Source organism: Cyanistes caeruleus, chromosome 13 (genome assembly GCF_971803275.1).
Source record: "Cyanistes caeruleus chromosome 13, bCyaCae1.hap1.1, whole genome shotgun sequence".
Taxonomy (NCBI): Eukaryota; Metazoa; Chordata; class Aves; order Passeriformes; family Paridae; genus Cyanistes; species Cyanistes caeruleus.
Window position 1 is genome coordinate 16,924,831 of NC_141713.1, and position 17,217 is coordinate 16,942,047.

Below are 17,217 nucleotides of genomic sequence, written 5' to 3' on the forward strand. Positions count from 1 at the left end.
ATGCTTCCCCAGGGTGCTCTCTCTGGCTCAGCAATTTGCAATCTCAGTTTAGCAATGAGACCATTTTTTATTTTACCTTTTGGCTATTTGTACCCCTATGAGCTTTAACATCCATGACACCCCACAGCAAATAGCTCCAAAGCACTATTCAGCACCAACAAGATTAAGCAGAAAACCTCAGTTATTCCTGGAGCTGCTGCTCCAGCTCCTTTCAGTACATTATGCACATGGTAGGTACAAGTTATATAAAACAAATAAACGTTCATAAATCAAATAGTGAAACAAACAAGTGATACATGAGAACACTGCAGAGTCAGTTTGTAAGAAAGAGATGCAATCAAGATACTTTTAATCTGAAACGGAAATCAGCTTCATATATTCTTTCTTGCTTACTCACAGGAAACCAGAGAAAACCATTTCCCTCATAAAAAAATACATGGGGTAAAGAATAGTTTAGAGGGGGGAAATGTCAACCCCCACAGTTTGGGAATGACCACCAGAGGAGTAGGTTTTTAAGTCTAGAGACAACAGTCACGTCTTGCCAGGAGTAAACATCCCCCCTTCTATTCCTAGCACTAAAGTACTCCTTTAGAGCTTTAGCCAGTGGCAAGTCTTCACTTCTGGTAAATTTGAGAGCTTCCTTTAGAGAAACTTGCACACAGGCCGTGTAAAGCAATGTTTTACTGTGCTTCAGCAGAAAACCACCAAGAATTCAAAAAGCTTCCACCAACAGAGGATACAGTACTTACATGGTTCTCTTTGCTACCACAACACAGCTAATGAGGCAATCCACCTGCAGTCAATCTAAGTTATACCTACAATTAACTTCTTCCCATGACTTCTTGAACTTAATGAACCTCTCTCACAATTTGTCCTGTTACCATCTCACCAACCACCTTCAGAGAACAGTGAATCGATTTTATTGGAGTTGCTCCTCGCTCCTTTTCAACTCCCAGCTGCAGTTGTTCTCTGCTAAGCTGCACGGCCTCAGCTCCCAGGCAACATTGTTGTTACACACAGGGCCAGGCAGTGCCCATCCTTCAGCAGAAAGTGACAAGGCAAAGCAGTACAAGGTTCTCATGCCCCTGCTTTAAGTAATCTAAACAAGAATTACTGAGTGTCCATCCTCCTGCTGCTCCCTGCCTGTTACCCTGCCTTCCTTCCCTCCCATACACAGTCCTCCTCTTCTGGAGTCTTCCTCTCCCTTTAAACAGTTCTGGTTGTGTTTATTAGAGGCATCTCAATTACTTATAACTAAAAGAATACCCAAAAATCTCTATTAAAATTAGTTTGTTTAAGCAAATTAATCGTTCAAGCTGTTGTTTGAAATAGGCTGTTTAAAAAAAACCAAAACAAAACAAAATAAAACCAAGAACCACATACAGAATATTTAAGTCTTCCTCTTCCCCTAATCATAAAGAGCACAAATTTGGAAATTTATTTTTTAATTCACTTTATCTGTCAAAGAAAGGAACACTTCCATGCTTGCCCCATTTCTCATGCCTTCTCCAAGTATTTGGCTACTGCCCACCATGAGAGTCAAAACATTTAATTAGGCAGAGCAGCAATCAATCCCACAAAAAATTCTTATAGCTACTAAAGTGTTGCTAAGGTGCTTTCTTACTGCAGAGCCACGTAGTCACATTTTAATGGATGCATTTCTGTGAGAAGAAAAACTACCATGAATATCACCCAAACTGATGAGAAATAAGGAATTACTCCAAGTGTACTGCTGCAAACTCACAGGTAACAGAAGGAGCAAAAGATGCTCATAAGTGAAGAGTCATACAGTACCATATAGTTTCAACTTAAACAATGGAAAATTACTATAATTTAATTTAAAATATTCCCCTATATTCTCCCACTAAAAATGGTGTAGAACTGTCACACCTTCTGGTGCAGACAGGACACAAACAGAAGAATTATTTGAAGAAAACATCCATCCACTGCCATCCTCTATCTGGACTCACTGGTGGAACATATATACCAACATCAAACATTCAATGTCTGAAGAAATGGAACAAGTAGACCTCGCATTTTGAGAAATCTCATGAAAAGCCTTGCTACATTCCTGAACACAGACAAACTCTCCCTCAAGCTACTTTGTAAAAAGGGAACATCACCAGAAAGTTTGCATTTCTTAAGATTTACTATTCCTGCTATGCTCAAACAGCAAATTTGGAGCCAGATGGCTTCTTCTGGAGGGCAGCCCAACTTTTAATTAAAGCACTGCAACCACTAACCAACAAAGTTTACAGCAAAAAGCATCAGCTCAGACACCAAACCACCCTGAGTGCTGAGCTCCCTCCTATGCTGTGTCAGGCCTTGGGGCAAAATGTTCAAGCTCAACATCACTGATCGCTGCTGAATCCTTCGAGATCACTGACAAATTACAGCAACTGCTCTTAAGCCACTCTTAGTTCAGCAAGTTTGGTGTCCAGTACTTTCAAGCATCAGGGCCCTGAAATCTGCAGTGTCTGGAATGCTTACACATGGCCAATAGCCCAGAAAATTTATTTTCTTTCACAACTCTGTGCAATTTCTGTTCCCTTCCCAATTCACCACTGTTCACAGAGAATTTACCCACACAAGTGACCAGACACACAGTCCAGAATCACTGGCCAGAGCTCCTTTCTTTCAGAAGCAAGCAAAATGTATCACTACAAGACATTGTTTTAAAAATAAATGAGAAATGCAGCCTTTGTTCATTCATATATATTCGTAATGTTAATTATTTCCCCCCTTAATGCAAGGCCTTGCTGTGCAAACATGGCCAAATGTTCATTTGACTGTATTAGCAGCATTCTGTGTTATAGCATGTATTTGCAGGAATAGTATTTGCATACCTTTCCTTGAAAATATTCTCAAATATAATTTATCCATAATTCAAGAAGTACACAGTTTTCTGTGCTCTTTTACCTAAAGGGATGATATCTGTTATATATATTTAAATGGAAAATATTTTCACACACTTGGCTTCTTCTGCTCTATTGTACTTATTGGAAATTTACAGAAAAAACACAATCACACAAGTGGCAGGTTGGTTATGCACAGTTCTAAAATATGAACATTTTGCTTTATTTGTTGTAAAGGCAAATAAATTGACTGTAAAATATATTTTTTTTCCAAAATTTTTATCTCGAAACAAAGCTAGAGTACATCACAGAGTTCTCAACTCCCATTACCTGACAAAAGCCTGAGCAATCCAGATGATGGAATCATTACACTAACAAGAAACTGAGGCATTATAAGAAATAATGCATTCCTCAACAACATCATCATTTCAATCTGGAATTCCAGCAGCTTATTTTTTATTGCTCTTCTCAGTCTATTACACTGAATGGGAAAGGCCAGATCACAAGATGTGGAAATTTTGAACAAGCAGCAAATTGAGGAAAAGAAAGCATGTGAGTAGCAGGCAGAAGAATACATGGACTTGATTTTATTCCTTGTGCTCTGTGTGTAATGTTCTCCTGATAGACTAAATCACAATTGTTTTTAACACAGGCTGGATTAGAGGGGGAGGGGTTGGGTTGTTTGGGTTTTTTTCGTTTACCATCTTGAATTAATTTGCAATCCTACATACACCTAAGTTAGCTGAAGGATGCTTTTAAAGGACTTTGAAAACTACCATGTTGGATAGAAGAAAATTAATTTCAGCTGCAAAAACCTTGTTCCTTGGTGAATGACATGGCCACAAAATGCCAGTTGGTCCTGCAATATCCCCTAAGATTTTCATTGACTCCTTCCTTACTATAAAATACACCTACAACATAACAGCATTTTTATGGACAATCACTTGGCTGCTTTAGGGCATCACAACACAAAATGATCTTTTTCTGCTAATTGCAGAAATCAATTTGACTTAACTGCCACCATTTCTCAATCCCCAAAAGAGAAACAAGAAGAAAGTTCCAATCTATGCAGGTTCTTTCCTAGAAATTACCAGAAAAAAATTAACACAAAATATGGGCAGAGTAGTAACATCACAGACCAAAAGATACCAATGCAAGTATGAAAAAGAAACCCCTCATGTCTTACATTTGTTTATCAGTGTTGAGTATGATTTGTGTCTTTGTGATTGCAGAAGACACCCAAGGCTGCTGCCAAAGTTCTGTCTGACAGATTATTTATCATACAAGTGGCAGATAGCATTTCACACTGTAACCCTCACAAATCCTGTGTTTCTCAATAGAAGTCCTCCTATACAAAAAGCACCCTCAACACAAAATACTTCTGAAGATTTCCTTGTAAAATCACAAACACCCTCAAACTATTGAAAAGCAAAGCTTAAACCAAGTCTGCAGTTTTAATGTCCATAACACAAACACTTGGCTGTAAAGGCAGATTCATTGAAAGCAATAAAATCTTTTACAGCTATACAGAAGCAGTTTTTATATGTGATTGTATGCAACTGATTACACTGCTTTTATCTAAGCAAATATCATTAAAATTATTATTGTATTAGTTTTCTAGGTAAATAAATTTCTTATTCTCCAGTAAAGCATATTAACTGTGTTTTGACACTCATCAAAACAGAATGCTGAAGAGCTTAATACAATCATACTCTACAGTCCCAGCAGGTATTATGACTGCTTAGATCTCCACTGTTAAGTGTTTAAGAGGTATTTTCCAGTATTCAGTAGGAAATCTGCTGTTTAACACTTAATGGATCATGTTCTAAGACTAAGAATGCTGCTCAGAAAGTACACAGTTGAGTGAAAAGTTGCATTCTGTGCAGAAGAACGTTCCTTGAAGGACACAAATCTGCCTTAACAGAATTCAAAAGTAATGGATACTCAGAATAATTTATTTCATCTTTACTGAGTCAAAATAGTTTCCCTGTTTGTTTGGGGTTTTTTATTTTCCTAGGCGTGACAATAGAGGAAAGATACGTTAAATAGTCAAAACATTTACCTCTCGTCCTACGAAAATCTGAGTCCTTGAACGGAATGCGATAAGCAGCGCCCGCTACTACGAGGAAACAATTCTCCCTCCTCTTCCTTCCTCCCAAAGCAGCCTAGACGCAGAATCCTGCCACGCATCATCTTTTCAAAAGAAATACTCCAAAACTGAAAGCCGACCACTCCTTCCAAACTTCCAAAACTCCAACCCATCAGATTTCTGTGGAAATCTTTTTTCTGCCCAGACGATTCCAAAGAACCCGCTCAGCCCGCGTTCAGTAGAAGCATTTCCTCCCCCAGAGAGGAGCACTGTAAACACGAAATCGTAAAGGAAAAAGACGCAACTTACAGACACCCCGGTACTGCTGACCTCCGCGGCGTTTGCGAAACACTGAACCTTCCTTCCTACACGAGCCCGCAGGGACGCGGCGGAGGAGCCCGGCTGGCCAGGCCGGTGCGGCGGGCGGAGTGCAAGGACAGCAGCGGGGATGGGGACGGGGCCCGGACAGGAGCGGCGATGGGGATGGGGATGGGGATGAGGTCCCGCCCGGCCCGGGCCTACCTTGAGAACGGTGACGGCGCCCCCGGGGCCATGCACCTCGAAGGCGGCGGGCTCGTCCCCCGCGGCCGCGCCGGCCTCGGGCTGGTGGTAGCTGAAGCAGGCTGAGGCGATGTCCAGGTGCCCGAGGGGCAGCGGCTCCTGCGGCCCCTTGAAGTAGTAAAGGTAGCAGCGGCGGGGGTCGAACACAAACCAGCGGCTGCGGAAGCCGCGCAGGGGCCCCTTGCCCGACAGCTTCTGCAGGTACCCGCAGAGCTTGGGAGTGCCGGGGCCGGCCTGCTCCCCGGCCGGACCCTCCTCGCCCTCCGAGCCCGCCGCCGGCATCGCCTCGCCCGCCGCGGACGCAGCCCCGCACAGGGAGCGGGGGCGGCTCGGCCCGCGCCCGCCGCCTCTCGGGACTTGTAGTGCGAGCCCGCCCTGCGTGCCCGGGCAGCGCCGGCCCCCGAGCGCGGCCCCCGAGCGCGGCTCTGCCGCCGCCGCCGCCGCTGGGAGCCCCGGCCCGCCTCGGGCGCGGCCCTGCCCCAGGAAATCGGCCTCTGCTGACGTGGGGAGGCCCTGCCTCGCTCCGCACGGACCGTCCCGTGCTCTCGTGCTCCGGGACTCCAGAACTTCTCTGACCGAATCAAATACAGTTTTCCAAATCACACCTTGGCCTATGATCAAATTAAAACCCTTCTCTTGTTTCCCATTCCGAGCCGTATCCCCCTGCCCAGCATCGCAGCAGCAGCCGAAGGAGTGGGGAAAATATATGGAAAATGCAGGGGCATCAGTGGGTAAAAAGCTGGTTTTTACAGGGACTAGGCTTGTGAATGACTACAGACCAAACTCCCATTTTTTTTCACTGAAATGTTTAGCACGTTTTGGGCTCTAGGGAACCTCTGGTGATAATAATAAGGAATTTCTAAAATAGGAAACTTGACTGTGAAGACGCCAGGCTACCACAGGGAGGCATTCGTAACTTCATTTCTCCGTGTAACATATTTGGAACATAGTATATGCCTGTTTCCTTTAAACGTGCCTAATGCTCTGGTACTAATATAGAAAACAGTCTGATGTGGTAAATTCATCCAAAAATAGGAGGAGACTGTTCCATGTTAAATGACATACAGCCTTTCACTTTCACCCTTAAATACAGCCAGGAAGGTTTGTTGTCAGAATTGTTGTTGAAGCTGATATGCGCTATGGTGTTTTTGTTAATATAATGTTATTTATGAAATAGCATCTGACTGAATTTTGACAGTTTGGAAGTTCCAGTTACCCAGAAATCGTAGATTCTCCAGAGCTTCTCACTCTGTCCTCATTTCTAAATGCCTTAATGAATTTATCATTAAAAAGTAACTGTCTCATCAGCCAGAAAATGCTTTCATTCTCTGGTAAAGTGTATAAAGGATATAAAGCACCTGAATATTTGGTATGGTTGTCCACAGGTTCAACTTGGATGTTGGCACGAGGAACTGCAGCATTCTTCAAGTCCTCCCCTGTGGCTGTCGCCTCTGGACAAGGAATGTGCCAAGTGAGAAAATAACCAGTGTTCAGCCAGCAGGAAAACATGAGTTATTTGTTATAGAAAATGAGGTGAGGAAGTTACCTCCCCAGTCAACTCACATGACATAAGTGGGATCCACTGAAAGATTACACATTGCAAATTAAGGCTAGATATTCTTTTAGGATTATTTTAGTAAATGTGGACAGTAAGAAGGGTTGATCCTGCTTTAATAACAGGTCAGTAATGTTCCTTCCATATATACTGCTCAGTCTCTTCTTCCCCAAATACTAAGTATTCATTATGCTCTTTGTTGACAAGTGTCATTTGCAGGAGCATGACTTACACAGGGGATACACTGATTCTCTTTAGAAGCTGCTGCTTTCTTATCTTAGTAATTTAGACAAGTTGAAGTGACCCAGCACTTAACCTTGATCTGTTACATTCATCAGTGTAGTAAAGTGTGGCCTTGTTCTTTGTGTGCTGAGTGCCCATGACTCCTGCTGGCTATCAGTGATTATGTCCTGCAGCAAATCAAACAATTGCAGGATCCCAAATCCTCAAAACTTTTGCTTTCAGTACTTCTCTTTTTTAATTTTCTGTTTAGCTTCCTTACTACACTCATAGCAGGAGAATCCCCTAATTTCACAGCTGATTTGTGTAAGCTTATTGGGAAATAAGTTCCTCATTTTATTTATGCCCTTTTTTTCACAAAGAGATCCAGATGTGGACTGGCAAATGACAGCAACTTATCTCTAAGTTTTTTTTGTGAATATAAATGAAAACATAACTTTTACCTGCTTTTTCCTTCCATGTTTTCATGTCCAGGATGCAGAGATGACATTCTGTTGCTAAAAAAGTCTAGAAAACAAACAAAAATAGCGCATCACAAGACAAGATTTGCCTCCTGCCCAAAGGCCAGAGTCAGTGAAGCTTTTGGTGTGCACATAACTCTAAGCATAATGCAACAGGAAAGCCAATGTTACACAGTGAGACAGTTGTTATACTCCCAAAAGGATAACAAAGCTTGTCAAGCATTAAAATAATTGAAATTCCCTTTTATTCTGGTGTGGTTTTCTCTCCTAAAATGTAACTAGTATTTTTGTTATAGCACTTTTGGCTGACAAGACAAATAACTCTGCATAAAAAATAAAAATGTGTTTACTCTCAAAAAGTAATTGGAGTATTCCAGAAGCACATGTAGCTATTTCTATTCTCTTCATTTGCTTTCACTTACCATGTGCATTGAAAGAAGCATTAGGCCAAAATTTCATTCTCAGTGGTACTAGCATTTGAATATAATTTTATTTTTGTTTAAACAAATTCTATTTAGCAGTTCATTATGCTCATAGATAAAAGTTGAAAACCAGACAAATTGTAAATCCCTGCTATGCATCACAGAGAATTATAAATCACAGCTGACAAAACCCCCCCAAACTTCTATTGTAAGCTAAGAAAAATCATTAAAGAAGGGATATAAATTTTTTCATAAGTTCAAAAAAGAAAAAACAGAAAATACAGGCATCCAGTAATATTACCCCAGTGTCACCGTTATCAAAAACATATAAAAGAGAGATAGTCTTAAATATAAAGGGAATCCCATTCACAAAAATGAAATCACCTGTGAATCTTGATTTAAAATTATTGTTGGGATTGTCTTTTCCTCCTACTGCTATAATGGCCTTCTAAGATAAAAAAGTTGAGAAACTGGTCTCAGCAGTTTTGGAGGTGATTGAAGATCCTGCTTGGGAGCAGAATAAATCATTAAACATCCAGGGAAATGCCCCTGACTTTCTTTCCTTTGGCATACCCTTCATTTCCCCCCTTTTTAGTGAAATATAAAAAGAATTAAAGGCCACAAAGAATCACATTTGTAGATTATTGAATCAGACATCAATTAAATAATTCCACCTGCTTTATATCTTAGCTAAATAGGATAAGAAAAGGTAGAAGGTTTTGTAGGGTTCCAAATTCAGGTCACTGACTCAAGCTTCCTGTGTTTCATCAGAATTCATAATCTCCTCAGTTTCATTTTACTAAATCAAGGTTTTTGCAAGGCTCTTCTCAGATAACAGGCTCAATTCTCCCTGCATTGTTATTCTCCAGAATACAACAGAGGAACTGCAGAAACACTGGGTGTTCTACCCCATCTCTGCTGAAGATACGAATAAGAGTGAATCTTCAAAGGGCACCCTGTTATTTTCAAACTGATATAACAAATCTGCAGGTTTCTTCCCAGAAGGAGTTTGGTCAAAATATGAAGATATTGTTTAATCCTCTGGCTTTACCAGAACTTGTTCTGTCAAATGCTTACTCATAATGCCAAGAGCAGTGGCATTAGTGGGAAGTCTGCAGCCTCTTTTGTATACACAATGTCCTCATTTCAAGCAAGCAAATAAGAGGTAATGTTAGCTGAGTTCTGTACAATTTACAGGAAATAAAAATAGAGTGAGAACTCTGATGACTGTGTTCTTTATGAGAACTCCAGTGTTCTTTGTTTAGTGTAGTAAAGCCTAGACTTTCAAACAAAATTTGTCAGATACAGATGAAATTGCAAAGAACATTTTTTTTGTATTTTCCAGTACTCTCAGATTAGCTATTCCTGCTTTAATAAGCTCTTCAAAATAAAAGGGACATACTAGAGATAATTACAGTTCCTCTACAGTTCCTTATCTGTCATACAAAGTTTTAATGTTTTCTTCCATTTTACATACTGTCTCATAAAGAATGAGACAGTAAAAATACTTGCAGTAAATCTGTTTTCCATCTCTGTCTGCATATTAGTATTTCTTCAGAAACAGAATAATTAATTATCTGCAGGTTTTGATTTTTTGTTTATGCATTCCATGCTCGAAAAAAGCAAAATATTATTTAAGGACCTCTTCTGAAGCCTCCCTACTGAGGTGAGTAGGAGTCCTGTGGAGATCTGGCACCCAAGGATTTCTGCCTACTACAGAATTATCACAGTGACAAAAAAACTTCCTCTAAACCAATCAGGCCGAATGTATGGCATTAATAACCCACTGTTTAACTTGGTGAGTTTCTTGGAATGAAAATACATCAAAACACATTAACATCTCTGGACATCAATTATTCCCTCTGCTTTTTCAGTTAGAGATAACTGGAATGGAAAAAATGTTGAGAATTAGTCACATGGGAATAAGTCATTCCACTAGGAATATTTGCAAACAAATTCTGCAGAAAGCCAAATTTTAAAGACTTGCAGTAAGAGGGATTTGTAAATGCAAATTCTAATGCAACTGTCATTATGAGGATGTATGAAATTACTATAGGGAATTTTTCTATACTTCCTTATCATATTTGGTTCTAACATTAGGAGAACAATGGTCATTAAAATGGCCATGAAAGAGATTAAACATTTTAAACATATGAAAGGCCTCACTGAATTTCCTGTAATTGAATTTATTTCTGTAAATATACACATCAATTAATTTATTTGTTTAGGCAGTACAGTAAAAGTCTTTCAGTTTCAAACTTCTTCTAGAGGGAATTCTTTCTGAATCTACAGCTTTTTGTATGCAGAACTTTTTATCTGTACAAAGGAAAAAAAAAAAATTATAATTTTCAGAAAACCCAAATTACCATTTTGGTTGAAATACCAGTATTCTTTTTCCTCTCAAGGCCTACTAGTCCACAATGACAGTGATGACAGCGCCAAACCAGACAAAGTTGAAGAAGAGTTTGGACCACACTCTCAAGCTCCTAGAGTGACTCCTGGCATATCCTGTGCAGGGCCAGGAGCTGGACTAAATAGTCCTGAGGGGTCTGCTCAGCCCCTTCTGTGATTCTCTGATTCTATAAGCAGATATCTAAGTAGGAGATTGTTTCATTTCAGCTGGAACGGGGGAAAATCTGGTTAATATCAACTTATTTCTAAGTGCCATTGAAGTAACTCTGAATATTAGATTGCCAATAAAAAGTTATTAATGATCAGCATGAATTCACTGTCTGTGAAGTGCTGCCTCCAGGATGATGTGAGGAGCAGCCCAGAACCATAAAAACCAAGGGAATGAGAGGGCTATGAAAAAGCTGGATCTCACTTCTGGACAGATGAATACTTTCCCAGACTAAAATATAAACCATTTCCCTCAAGTCAACAGAGCCCCTTGTACTTGCTTGCCCAGACCTCTACATGAGAGACCAGGTCAAAGTCTTCAATTACCACCCCTCCAACCAGTGGCTATCATTTCCCAGAGTTTGTCAGTCAGTGTGCAGAGCACAGGGCAAGCTTGATCCCTAATGAATTGCCCAAGCTGTGATTAGGCCCACAGCAATGAGTTGCCTTGCTCCTGGCAGTCTGCCACATCCACTGACTTCAGTGGAGAAAAGTTACAGTTAGAAAAAAGGAGGAGGCTGGCCTGGTGCCTATAACCCTCTTCAATAGAGTTAAACCACTCTGCCCTAAATTTGCAGGCACATCCAGCCCAAAGCTGCCTGTGCAGGAACTGGAGAGGAGGATACACATGGTGCCTTGTGCTGCAGGGCTTGTGAGCATGCAACCAGCAGCCATGGAGCTTGTACCTGCAGAATGGGTACAGTGGCCATCAGGGCTTTGTGCATGAAAACATCTGGCTCTGAGCAGCTCCTGACTGGGAAAGAGCAGAAGGAAGGACTCATCTGCATTGCAACTGCAGAGCACCCAAGGCTGGCACACCTGGGCTCCTCACTGCCCTTGCCAATAGAGGCAGAAAGGACAGTGGGGAATTTCATTTGGAGTTCAGATTGTAAAGTGTCTTACGGACAAGAATGGCAGAACTTAATAGTTAAATCAAGACACTGTTATCTGAAATGCTGATGCTCTTTCAATTCTACCAAGAACAGTCTCCTCTATTTCCCTGCCAAAGAGAATGTGATAGTCAGTCAGTGACACTAACATCTCTACAAGACACCCAAAACTACAAAATGACAGACAAAAGAGAACAACTGAACGACTGTTCATGTGTTCTGTACTTCTGTCTCAGACACACATCTTCCTAAGGACATGAACAACTATAATTTTATTATATTTAATGTCTTCCTCATCAAATTTCACTCCATTATCTGTCCCAGACGAGGTGTGTTGTGCAATAGCATTATAAACTCTTCTTAATCTTGCTGATATTTCAGCCCAAACTGATTTACTGGGGATTCTGAGAGCATAATATTTTCCATCCACAACAAAAACTCTGTGTTATATTGTTATTTTAGAATATAATCTTGACCTATTCAAGTGTCTAGAATATGAGTTTTTGCAGTTTCAGCAAGAAAATCCCTTTTAAATTGTTAATATACATGTCAATTTTCAGGGACTTTATTAAAACACATTTTTATTGATATGCTGTTGAGAAATACAAAACTTTTTCTGTAATTATGTGCAGTTTTAAAATCAGTAATTAACCCAGTTTCATGTTTTTGTTTGTGGCATCATAGATTCTGTAGAGTATTCTGTATTTCAGGGACATTTCAACTGTTAAATGAAGTTATGAAGTTATGACTTCCCATGGTAGTATGGTGTCACCTTGTGAGGTTTTATTGTAAGTGCCTCTAGCAAGCACAAGGAGATAAAAATTAGCCCTGGGGAGGCAAGGAAAGTAGACTGTTACTCTGTGACTGCAAGAAATTGCAAGAGATTCCGACAGTGAGCCTGTTGACAAAGAGGAGCATGTGGTTATATGTTAAGAAAAGAGCATTCAGCATTTTAACATTACATTAAAAGGTCATGAGAGGGCACAAAGAACTGCAGCAAAACCTCAAGTACTTTCCCCAACACAGATCCAATTACAGACATGAGTTATTTCCACTGAAGTCAGCAGTTACTGGGGATTAATGTGGAAGTAATGCAAATCAGATTTCAGGCCTGCATGCTGTTGCAATCTTGGCTTACAGTATTTCCTTAAAACAATGATCAATTAAAATAACCAAGTTATTTTTTTACTTTTTGATACTGTTTTATTGACTTTCAGAACTCTTTTTTTGTCCCCAAGATGCTTTAACTGTATATAAATGAGAGATAACACACACAGCTGTTTTGATGGATTGCAATGCAAGATGTAACCAGAAGTGAGTATTCTATTAGCAGCTGTTAAAATCAGGTGGGGCAGTGTTGTTTATCTCTTCCACAACCCATTCTCCCTCCAGGTGAAAACCTTCTGCTTATGGGCCATTGAGTCTCACTGCATGACTGATAAAATTCCAGCATCCCATTGGGAGATGCTCCACCCAGGGGGAGGAACCAAGCATTCCTACCTGGATATAATTGCCACCTGGAAGAGGTGCCCTTCTCTACTGGATTCCCAGAGGAGATGCCAAACCTATCTACACACTGGACCTTCAGAGGAAAACTACACCCTTCTGCAGGATTACTGCCTCAACAGAACCACATCTGTCACTCCAGAAGGATTACTACCAACACCCTGACCAACTGGGTGGCAGGTTGTATTCTGTCTCTGTCAGTGGGTTGGTTTTTTTGTTGGTTTTTGTTTGTTTGTTTGATTTTGGTTTTTCTTAGTCTTCTTTTTTTTACTACTGCATTTTTATTTTTTTAGTAAAGAACTGTTATTCCTATTCCCATATCATGCCTGAGATCACCTTGATTTCAAGATTATAATATTTTGAAGAGGTGGGGGGGGGATGGTTTGCATGTTTATTTATTTCAAGGGAGGTTTGTGTCTTCCTTAGCAGACACCTCTGTTTTTCAAACCAAGACATAGAGGCTTTAGGTAATGGTTTTAATTTTTCTTTGTCAAGTTTTGAAGGAATACAGTAATGTTTGTTTATATTTAACACTTTTCTGCAATTCAAAATGTATGTCCTCTTCTTTTTGGGCCAAATCCAAAACTGTTTTAAATCTAAACCTCTTATTGTTTATTTCCACATGGCCTGATAGTTCTTCTAGAGTAATGCTGGTTGAAGAAACACTTGCTGGAGAATCTTTTAGATTGTGTCACTAATACAATTGCCGAAGGCCAGTAAGTTTGTCATCTCGTGACAGGATTAAATTTGCATCACACTGAACTACTCACTCAACAGGCTTGCTGTAAGAAAACTGCCAGTCGAAAGACATCCAGCTACAGACAACTGTGAAAGCACAAGTACTACAAAGCTCTTCAGAAATCTCTCCCTCACCTTTGCCATCAGGTGCTGGAAATACTCACCCACCACTAGGCAGTGCTGAAGGATTGAATGCACGGATCTCTCTCAAACACCAGGGACACACAGTGCTGCTCTGGTTTTTGTTACGGAACATGAAAGTAAGTCAGAAAAATAAAAGGCGGTTAGGACAGCTGCACGCATTTGTATCTGCAGGATTTTACTAAAACTTGTCTCTATGGACAAGAATGTTTCTCCACAATGTGCTTCTAATTATTTTTCCTCTTTTTTCTCAGCTCAGATGGATGACTCCAAGGTCAAACATCTGGCTGCAAGCTCAAGGGTCTCCTGAGGGCTTTGTAACATGTAGGTCAGGGAGGGCCCAGGGAAACAGCACACTAAGCACATCCCAGGCCACTCGTCCTTTAGGAGGGGAGTATGATATAACCCAGGAATGGCACAGTGTCAGGAACACAGGAATTTTAGTGAATAACAATCTTAACACACAGAAGAATGTGATGCCAAGAGGAACTGACCTGCGTCATCAGCACCGGGTTCTTTTTGTTTGGATAATCTGATCCTGAATCTTGCAACCTGGTATTTTAACAATACATTCTAATCATCTCCTCCTACACACCTCACAAGGCTTCCAAGATGAAATGTCTCTCTTGAAATAAATTTTTAAAAAATTAGGCAGATATTTCAATTAATAAGCAGGAACTTTAACATAATCTCTCTTAATGCCAGTCTTGCAAATAGCTTGGATCAGCCAATACATCTAACTTAATCTGCTCAAAATCAAAACCAGGCTTCACTCTTTGTATTCAATCAGAACTGAATATGAGGATTAATTTCTGTTAATTTTAACTTTGGTAAGGGATTCACATTTTAATTCCTTTATCTAAACAGAAATCAGTAGGAGGAAGCATTAAAATGCTATAAACATCACTGAACACGATAACTCTAAGATATCTATTAAAAATACTTGTTATTACTAATATACAAATGTCATTTTCACTGTGCAATCTTAGACATGTCTGTCATGTGTAGCTGTATACCTTGAACATCCAAAATTTCCGCTGAAACTTTTAATGTACACACATACAGCTAGAGAAATATTTCTTCTTTATTCATAGTGTGTAAATCTGAACAGCAAGCTACCCTGCAAGCTCACCACACAGAAGAGTTTCTGAGGTAGATAAGCATCACCATCCCTACAGAAATGATAAACAGGTTAGGTTCTCTACTTTAACGGTTTTCTATATAATACATTTCATCTTTTGAAAGATTTAACTTTATAGTAGTTGAAATAATGATCAGAAAGGAAATTAATATGTGGTCAGCCTAAAAATTCTCAAAGCACAACAGAATGCTTCAAAAGTTTTAATTGTGATGACTTTGATACAGAAGCCATGTAAATGACAGAGCCCTTCTATTAACTGTTAGAACAGTAATTAATATACATATGATTGTCTTCAGGCCCCAGTACTTAAACAATACTGGAAGTAAAAAAAAAAATAACCAAAAAGATCTAGCTGATTTCCAGCTGGAGGGGAAAGAAGAACATAGAACTGCATTTATGCATTTTATGGGAGAGATTGCATAGCTTGTTTAGAAAGAAAATATCTTTTCATGTCCTTAATAGTAGATCTGTGCTTCTTCAAATTCTTCATGAGTTACAGGTGACCATGTTCCTCCATTCAACATTATCAGCCCATAGAATGAGTAAAATGCAGGAGCCCCTTTGAGAATAAAGACACAGTTTTAACATTTATCTTGAGAAGAAATTAATCATGTATGCAGTTATCATATATAAAAGGCAAATATTTCAAGTTTTATAAGGACACAACAATCCATGAAATATTGGTTGAAGGTAAGCACCAAAGCCAGCAGCTGCCATTTCAGTGGCTGAAAGGCAAACCTGGGCTGTGGTTGTCTTCAACCCTGGGAGCTTGATCTTCAGTGCAGTTCTTTCACCTCAGGTGTTTTCTATGCAAGATCCCAGCTGGACACAGTGATAGAGGCATCTCATTATTTAAGGCCCGTGCTTTCTTTCAAATGCTCTTGGAAAACACACCAAAGGTAATATTTCTCTTACTTCTCTCAATATTTTTTTTAACTTTTAAGAACAATATTAAATATTCATAAATATAAAAACTATGTGGAAATACCTTTAATAATATTCTGATTATGACTGTTAAAAAAAGGGGGGAAAAAAGAAAAACCACAATCCAACAATCAACCATCTTTGCCAGAGTGCATGGCCAGCAGTGAAGATAAAAATGTCTGTTCCAAATATCCTGTAAATCACATGATGCTTCTGTCTCTTTGTGGACCAGAATTATTTCAGTACTTTCTGCTGAGTTCTAAGAAGCTCTCATTAGAGGACAAAAGCCCCTGGAGTGCCTGAAATTCAGACAGGCTGGACTGGCAGAAACATCTTCAGATTCTTATGTGGAAAGTACTGGAAAAGAAAGAAAAAGATTAAGACATACAACACATTTGTCATTATGCAAAAAAATTTCCTTAAAGGTACAAGAAGGAAGGTGCTGTGTAAAAAAAAAAAAATTACTTTTTACTTTCAGGCTTTGAGATGATTTAAATCTCATGGGAGAAAATTCCATATTCTGAAAATGTTAGCTCAGAGGCTAAGCTCAATACTAGATTAAAGGAAGTATAAATTACCCAATTTATTGGATGTAGAGCAGAGCTAAGTGTGTCCCAATGGTACTTTTGCTGTGGTACAGCATTTGGGTCCTAACCAAGACAAGTCAGGCAGGTAAGGTTATTTCTCCTGTTGGGCCAAAGCAATCCTGGTTGTTATCCTTTATTTGCTCTTTAATACAGGCAGGCAGCATGGCTTACAACTGCCACCAGGCTTTAGAAGAGTGCCTGAGCATCTCAGCAGGACAGGGAGTGACAATTTAAAGAGGCTATGCTGAAACCTCACTGCCTATAGGCAGCAATCTGTTAAATGTCATGACAATATCAACTTTCTTTCATGACTGACTAAGGAGAGATTATTATGTGGTTTTGTATGTAAATTCTGTTATTTTGTTGCCTACACTGAAAGAAAACCTTTTTGTTCTTTTTGGAACATTTGAGAGGCTGCAAACTTTGTGGATGCACTCTTTGGATTTTTTTTTACCAAAAGAATACTCTAACTTAATTACAGCTATTAG

At 39.7% G+C, this 17,217-nt stretch overlaps 2 protein-coding genes across 29 annotated transcripts in view; both read right to left on the reverse strand.

Moving 5' to 3' along the window:
- The window catches only part of TBC1D2B (TBC1 domain family member 2B), a 41,506-nt gene extending 25,765 nt beyond the window's left edge, over window positions 1-15,741 (reverse strand). For 3 of the 17 annotated variants that reach the window (XM_086849230.1, XM_086849229.1, XM_023934196.2), the window contains exon 1: window positions 5,254-5,813. In XM_086849230.1, coding sequence (XP_086705356.1) covers window positions 5,254-5,787 — 534 coding nt within the window. In that variant the 5' untranslated portion in view covers window positions 5,788-5,813. Of the gene's footprint in view, window positions 1-749; window positions 1,190-4,917; window positions 5,035-5,253; window positions 5,837-6,863; window positions 6,957-7,743; window positions 7,808-8,183; window positions 8,225-8,567; window positions 8,688-14,100 lie in introns of those variants that run through there. The other 14 variants (XM_086849242.1, XM_086849239.1, XM_023934194.2 and 11 more) reach the window with 12 other exon arrangements.
- CIB2 (calcium and integrin binding family member 2) overlaps window positions 15,146-17,217 on the reverse strand; it is a 42,934-nt gene continuing 40,862 nt past the window's right edge. For 6 of the 12 annotated variants that reach the window (XM_023934214.2, XM_023934217.2, XM_023934216.2 and 3 more), the window contains one exon: window positions 15,406-16,499. In XM_023934214.2, the coding sequence (XP_023789982.1) occupies window positions 16,478-16,499 (22 nt within the window). In that variant the 3' untranslated portion in view covers window positions 15,406-16,477. Of the gene's footprint in view, window positions 15,250-15,405; window positions 16,500-17,217 lie in introns of those variants that run through there. The other 6 variants (XR_015275870.1, XR_015275871.1, XR_015275869.1 and 3 more) reach the window with 3 other exon arrangements.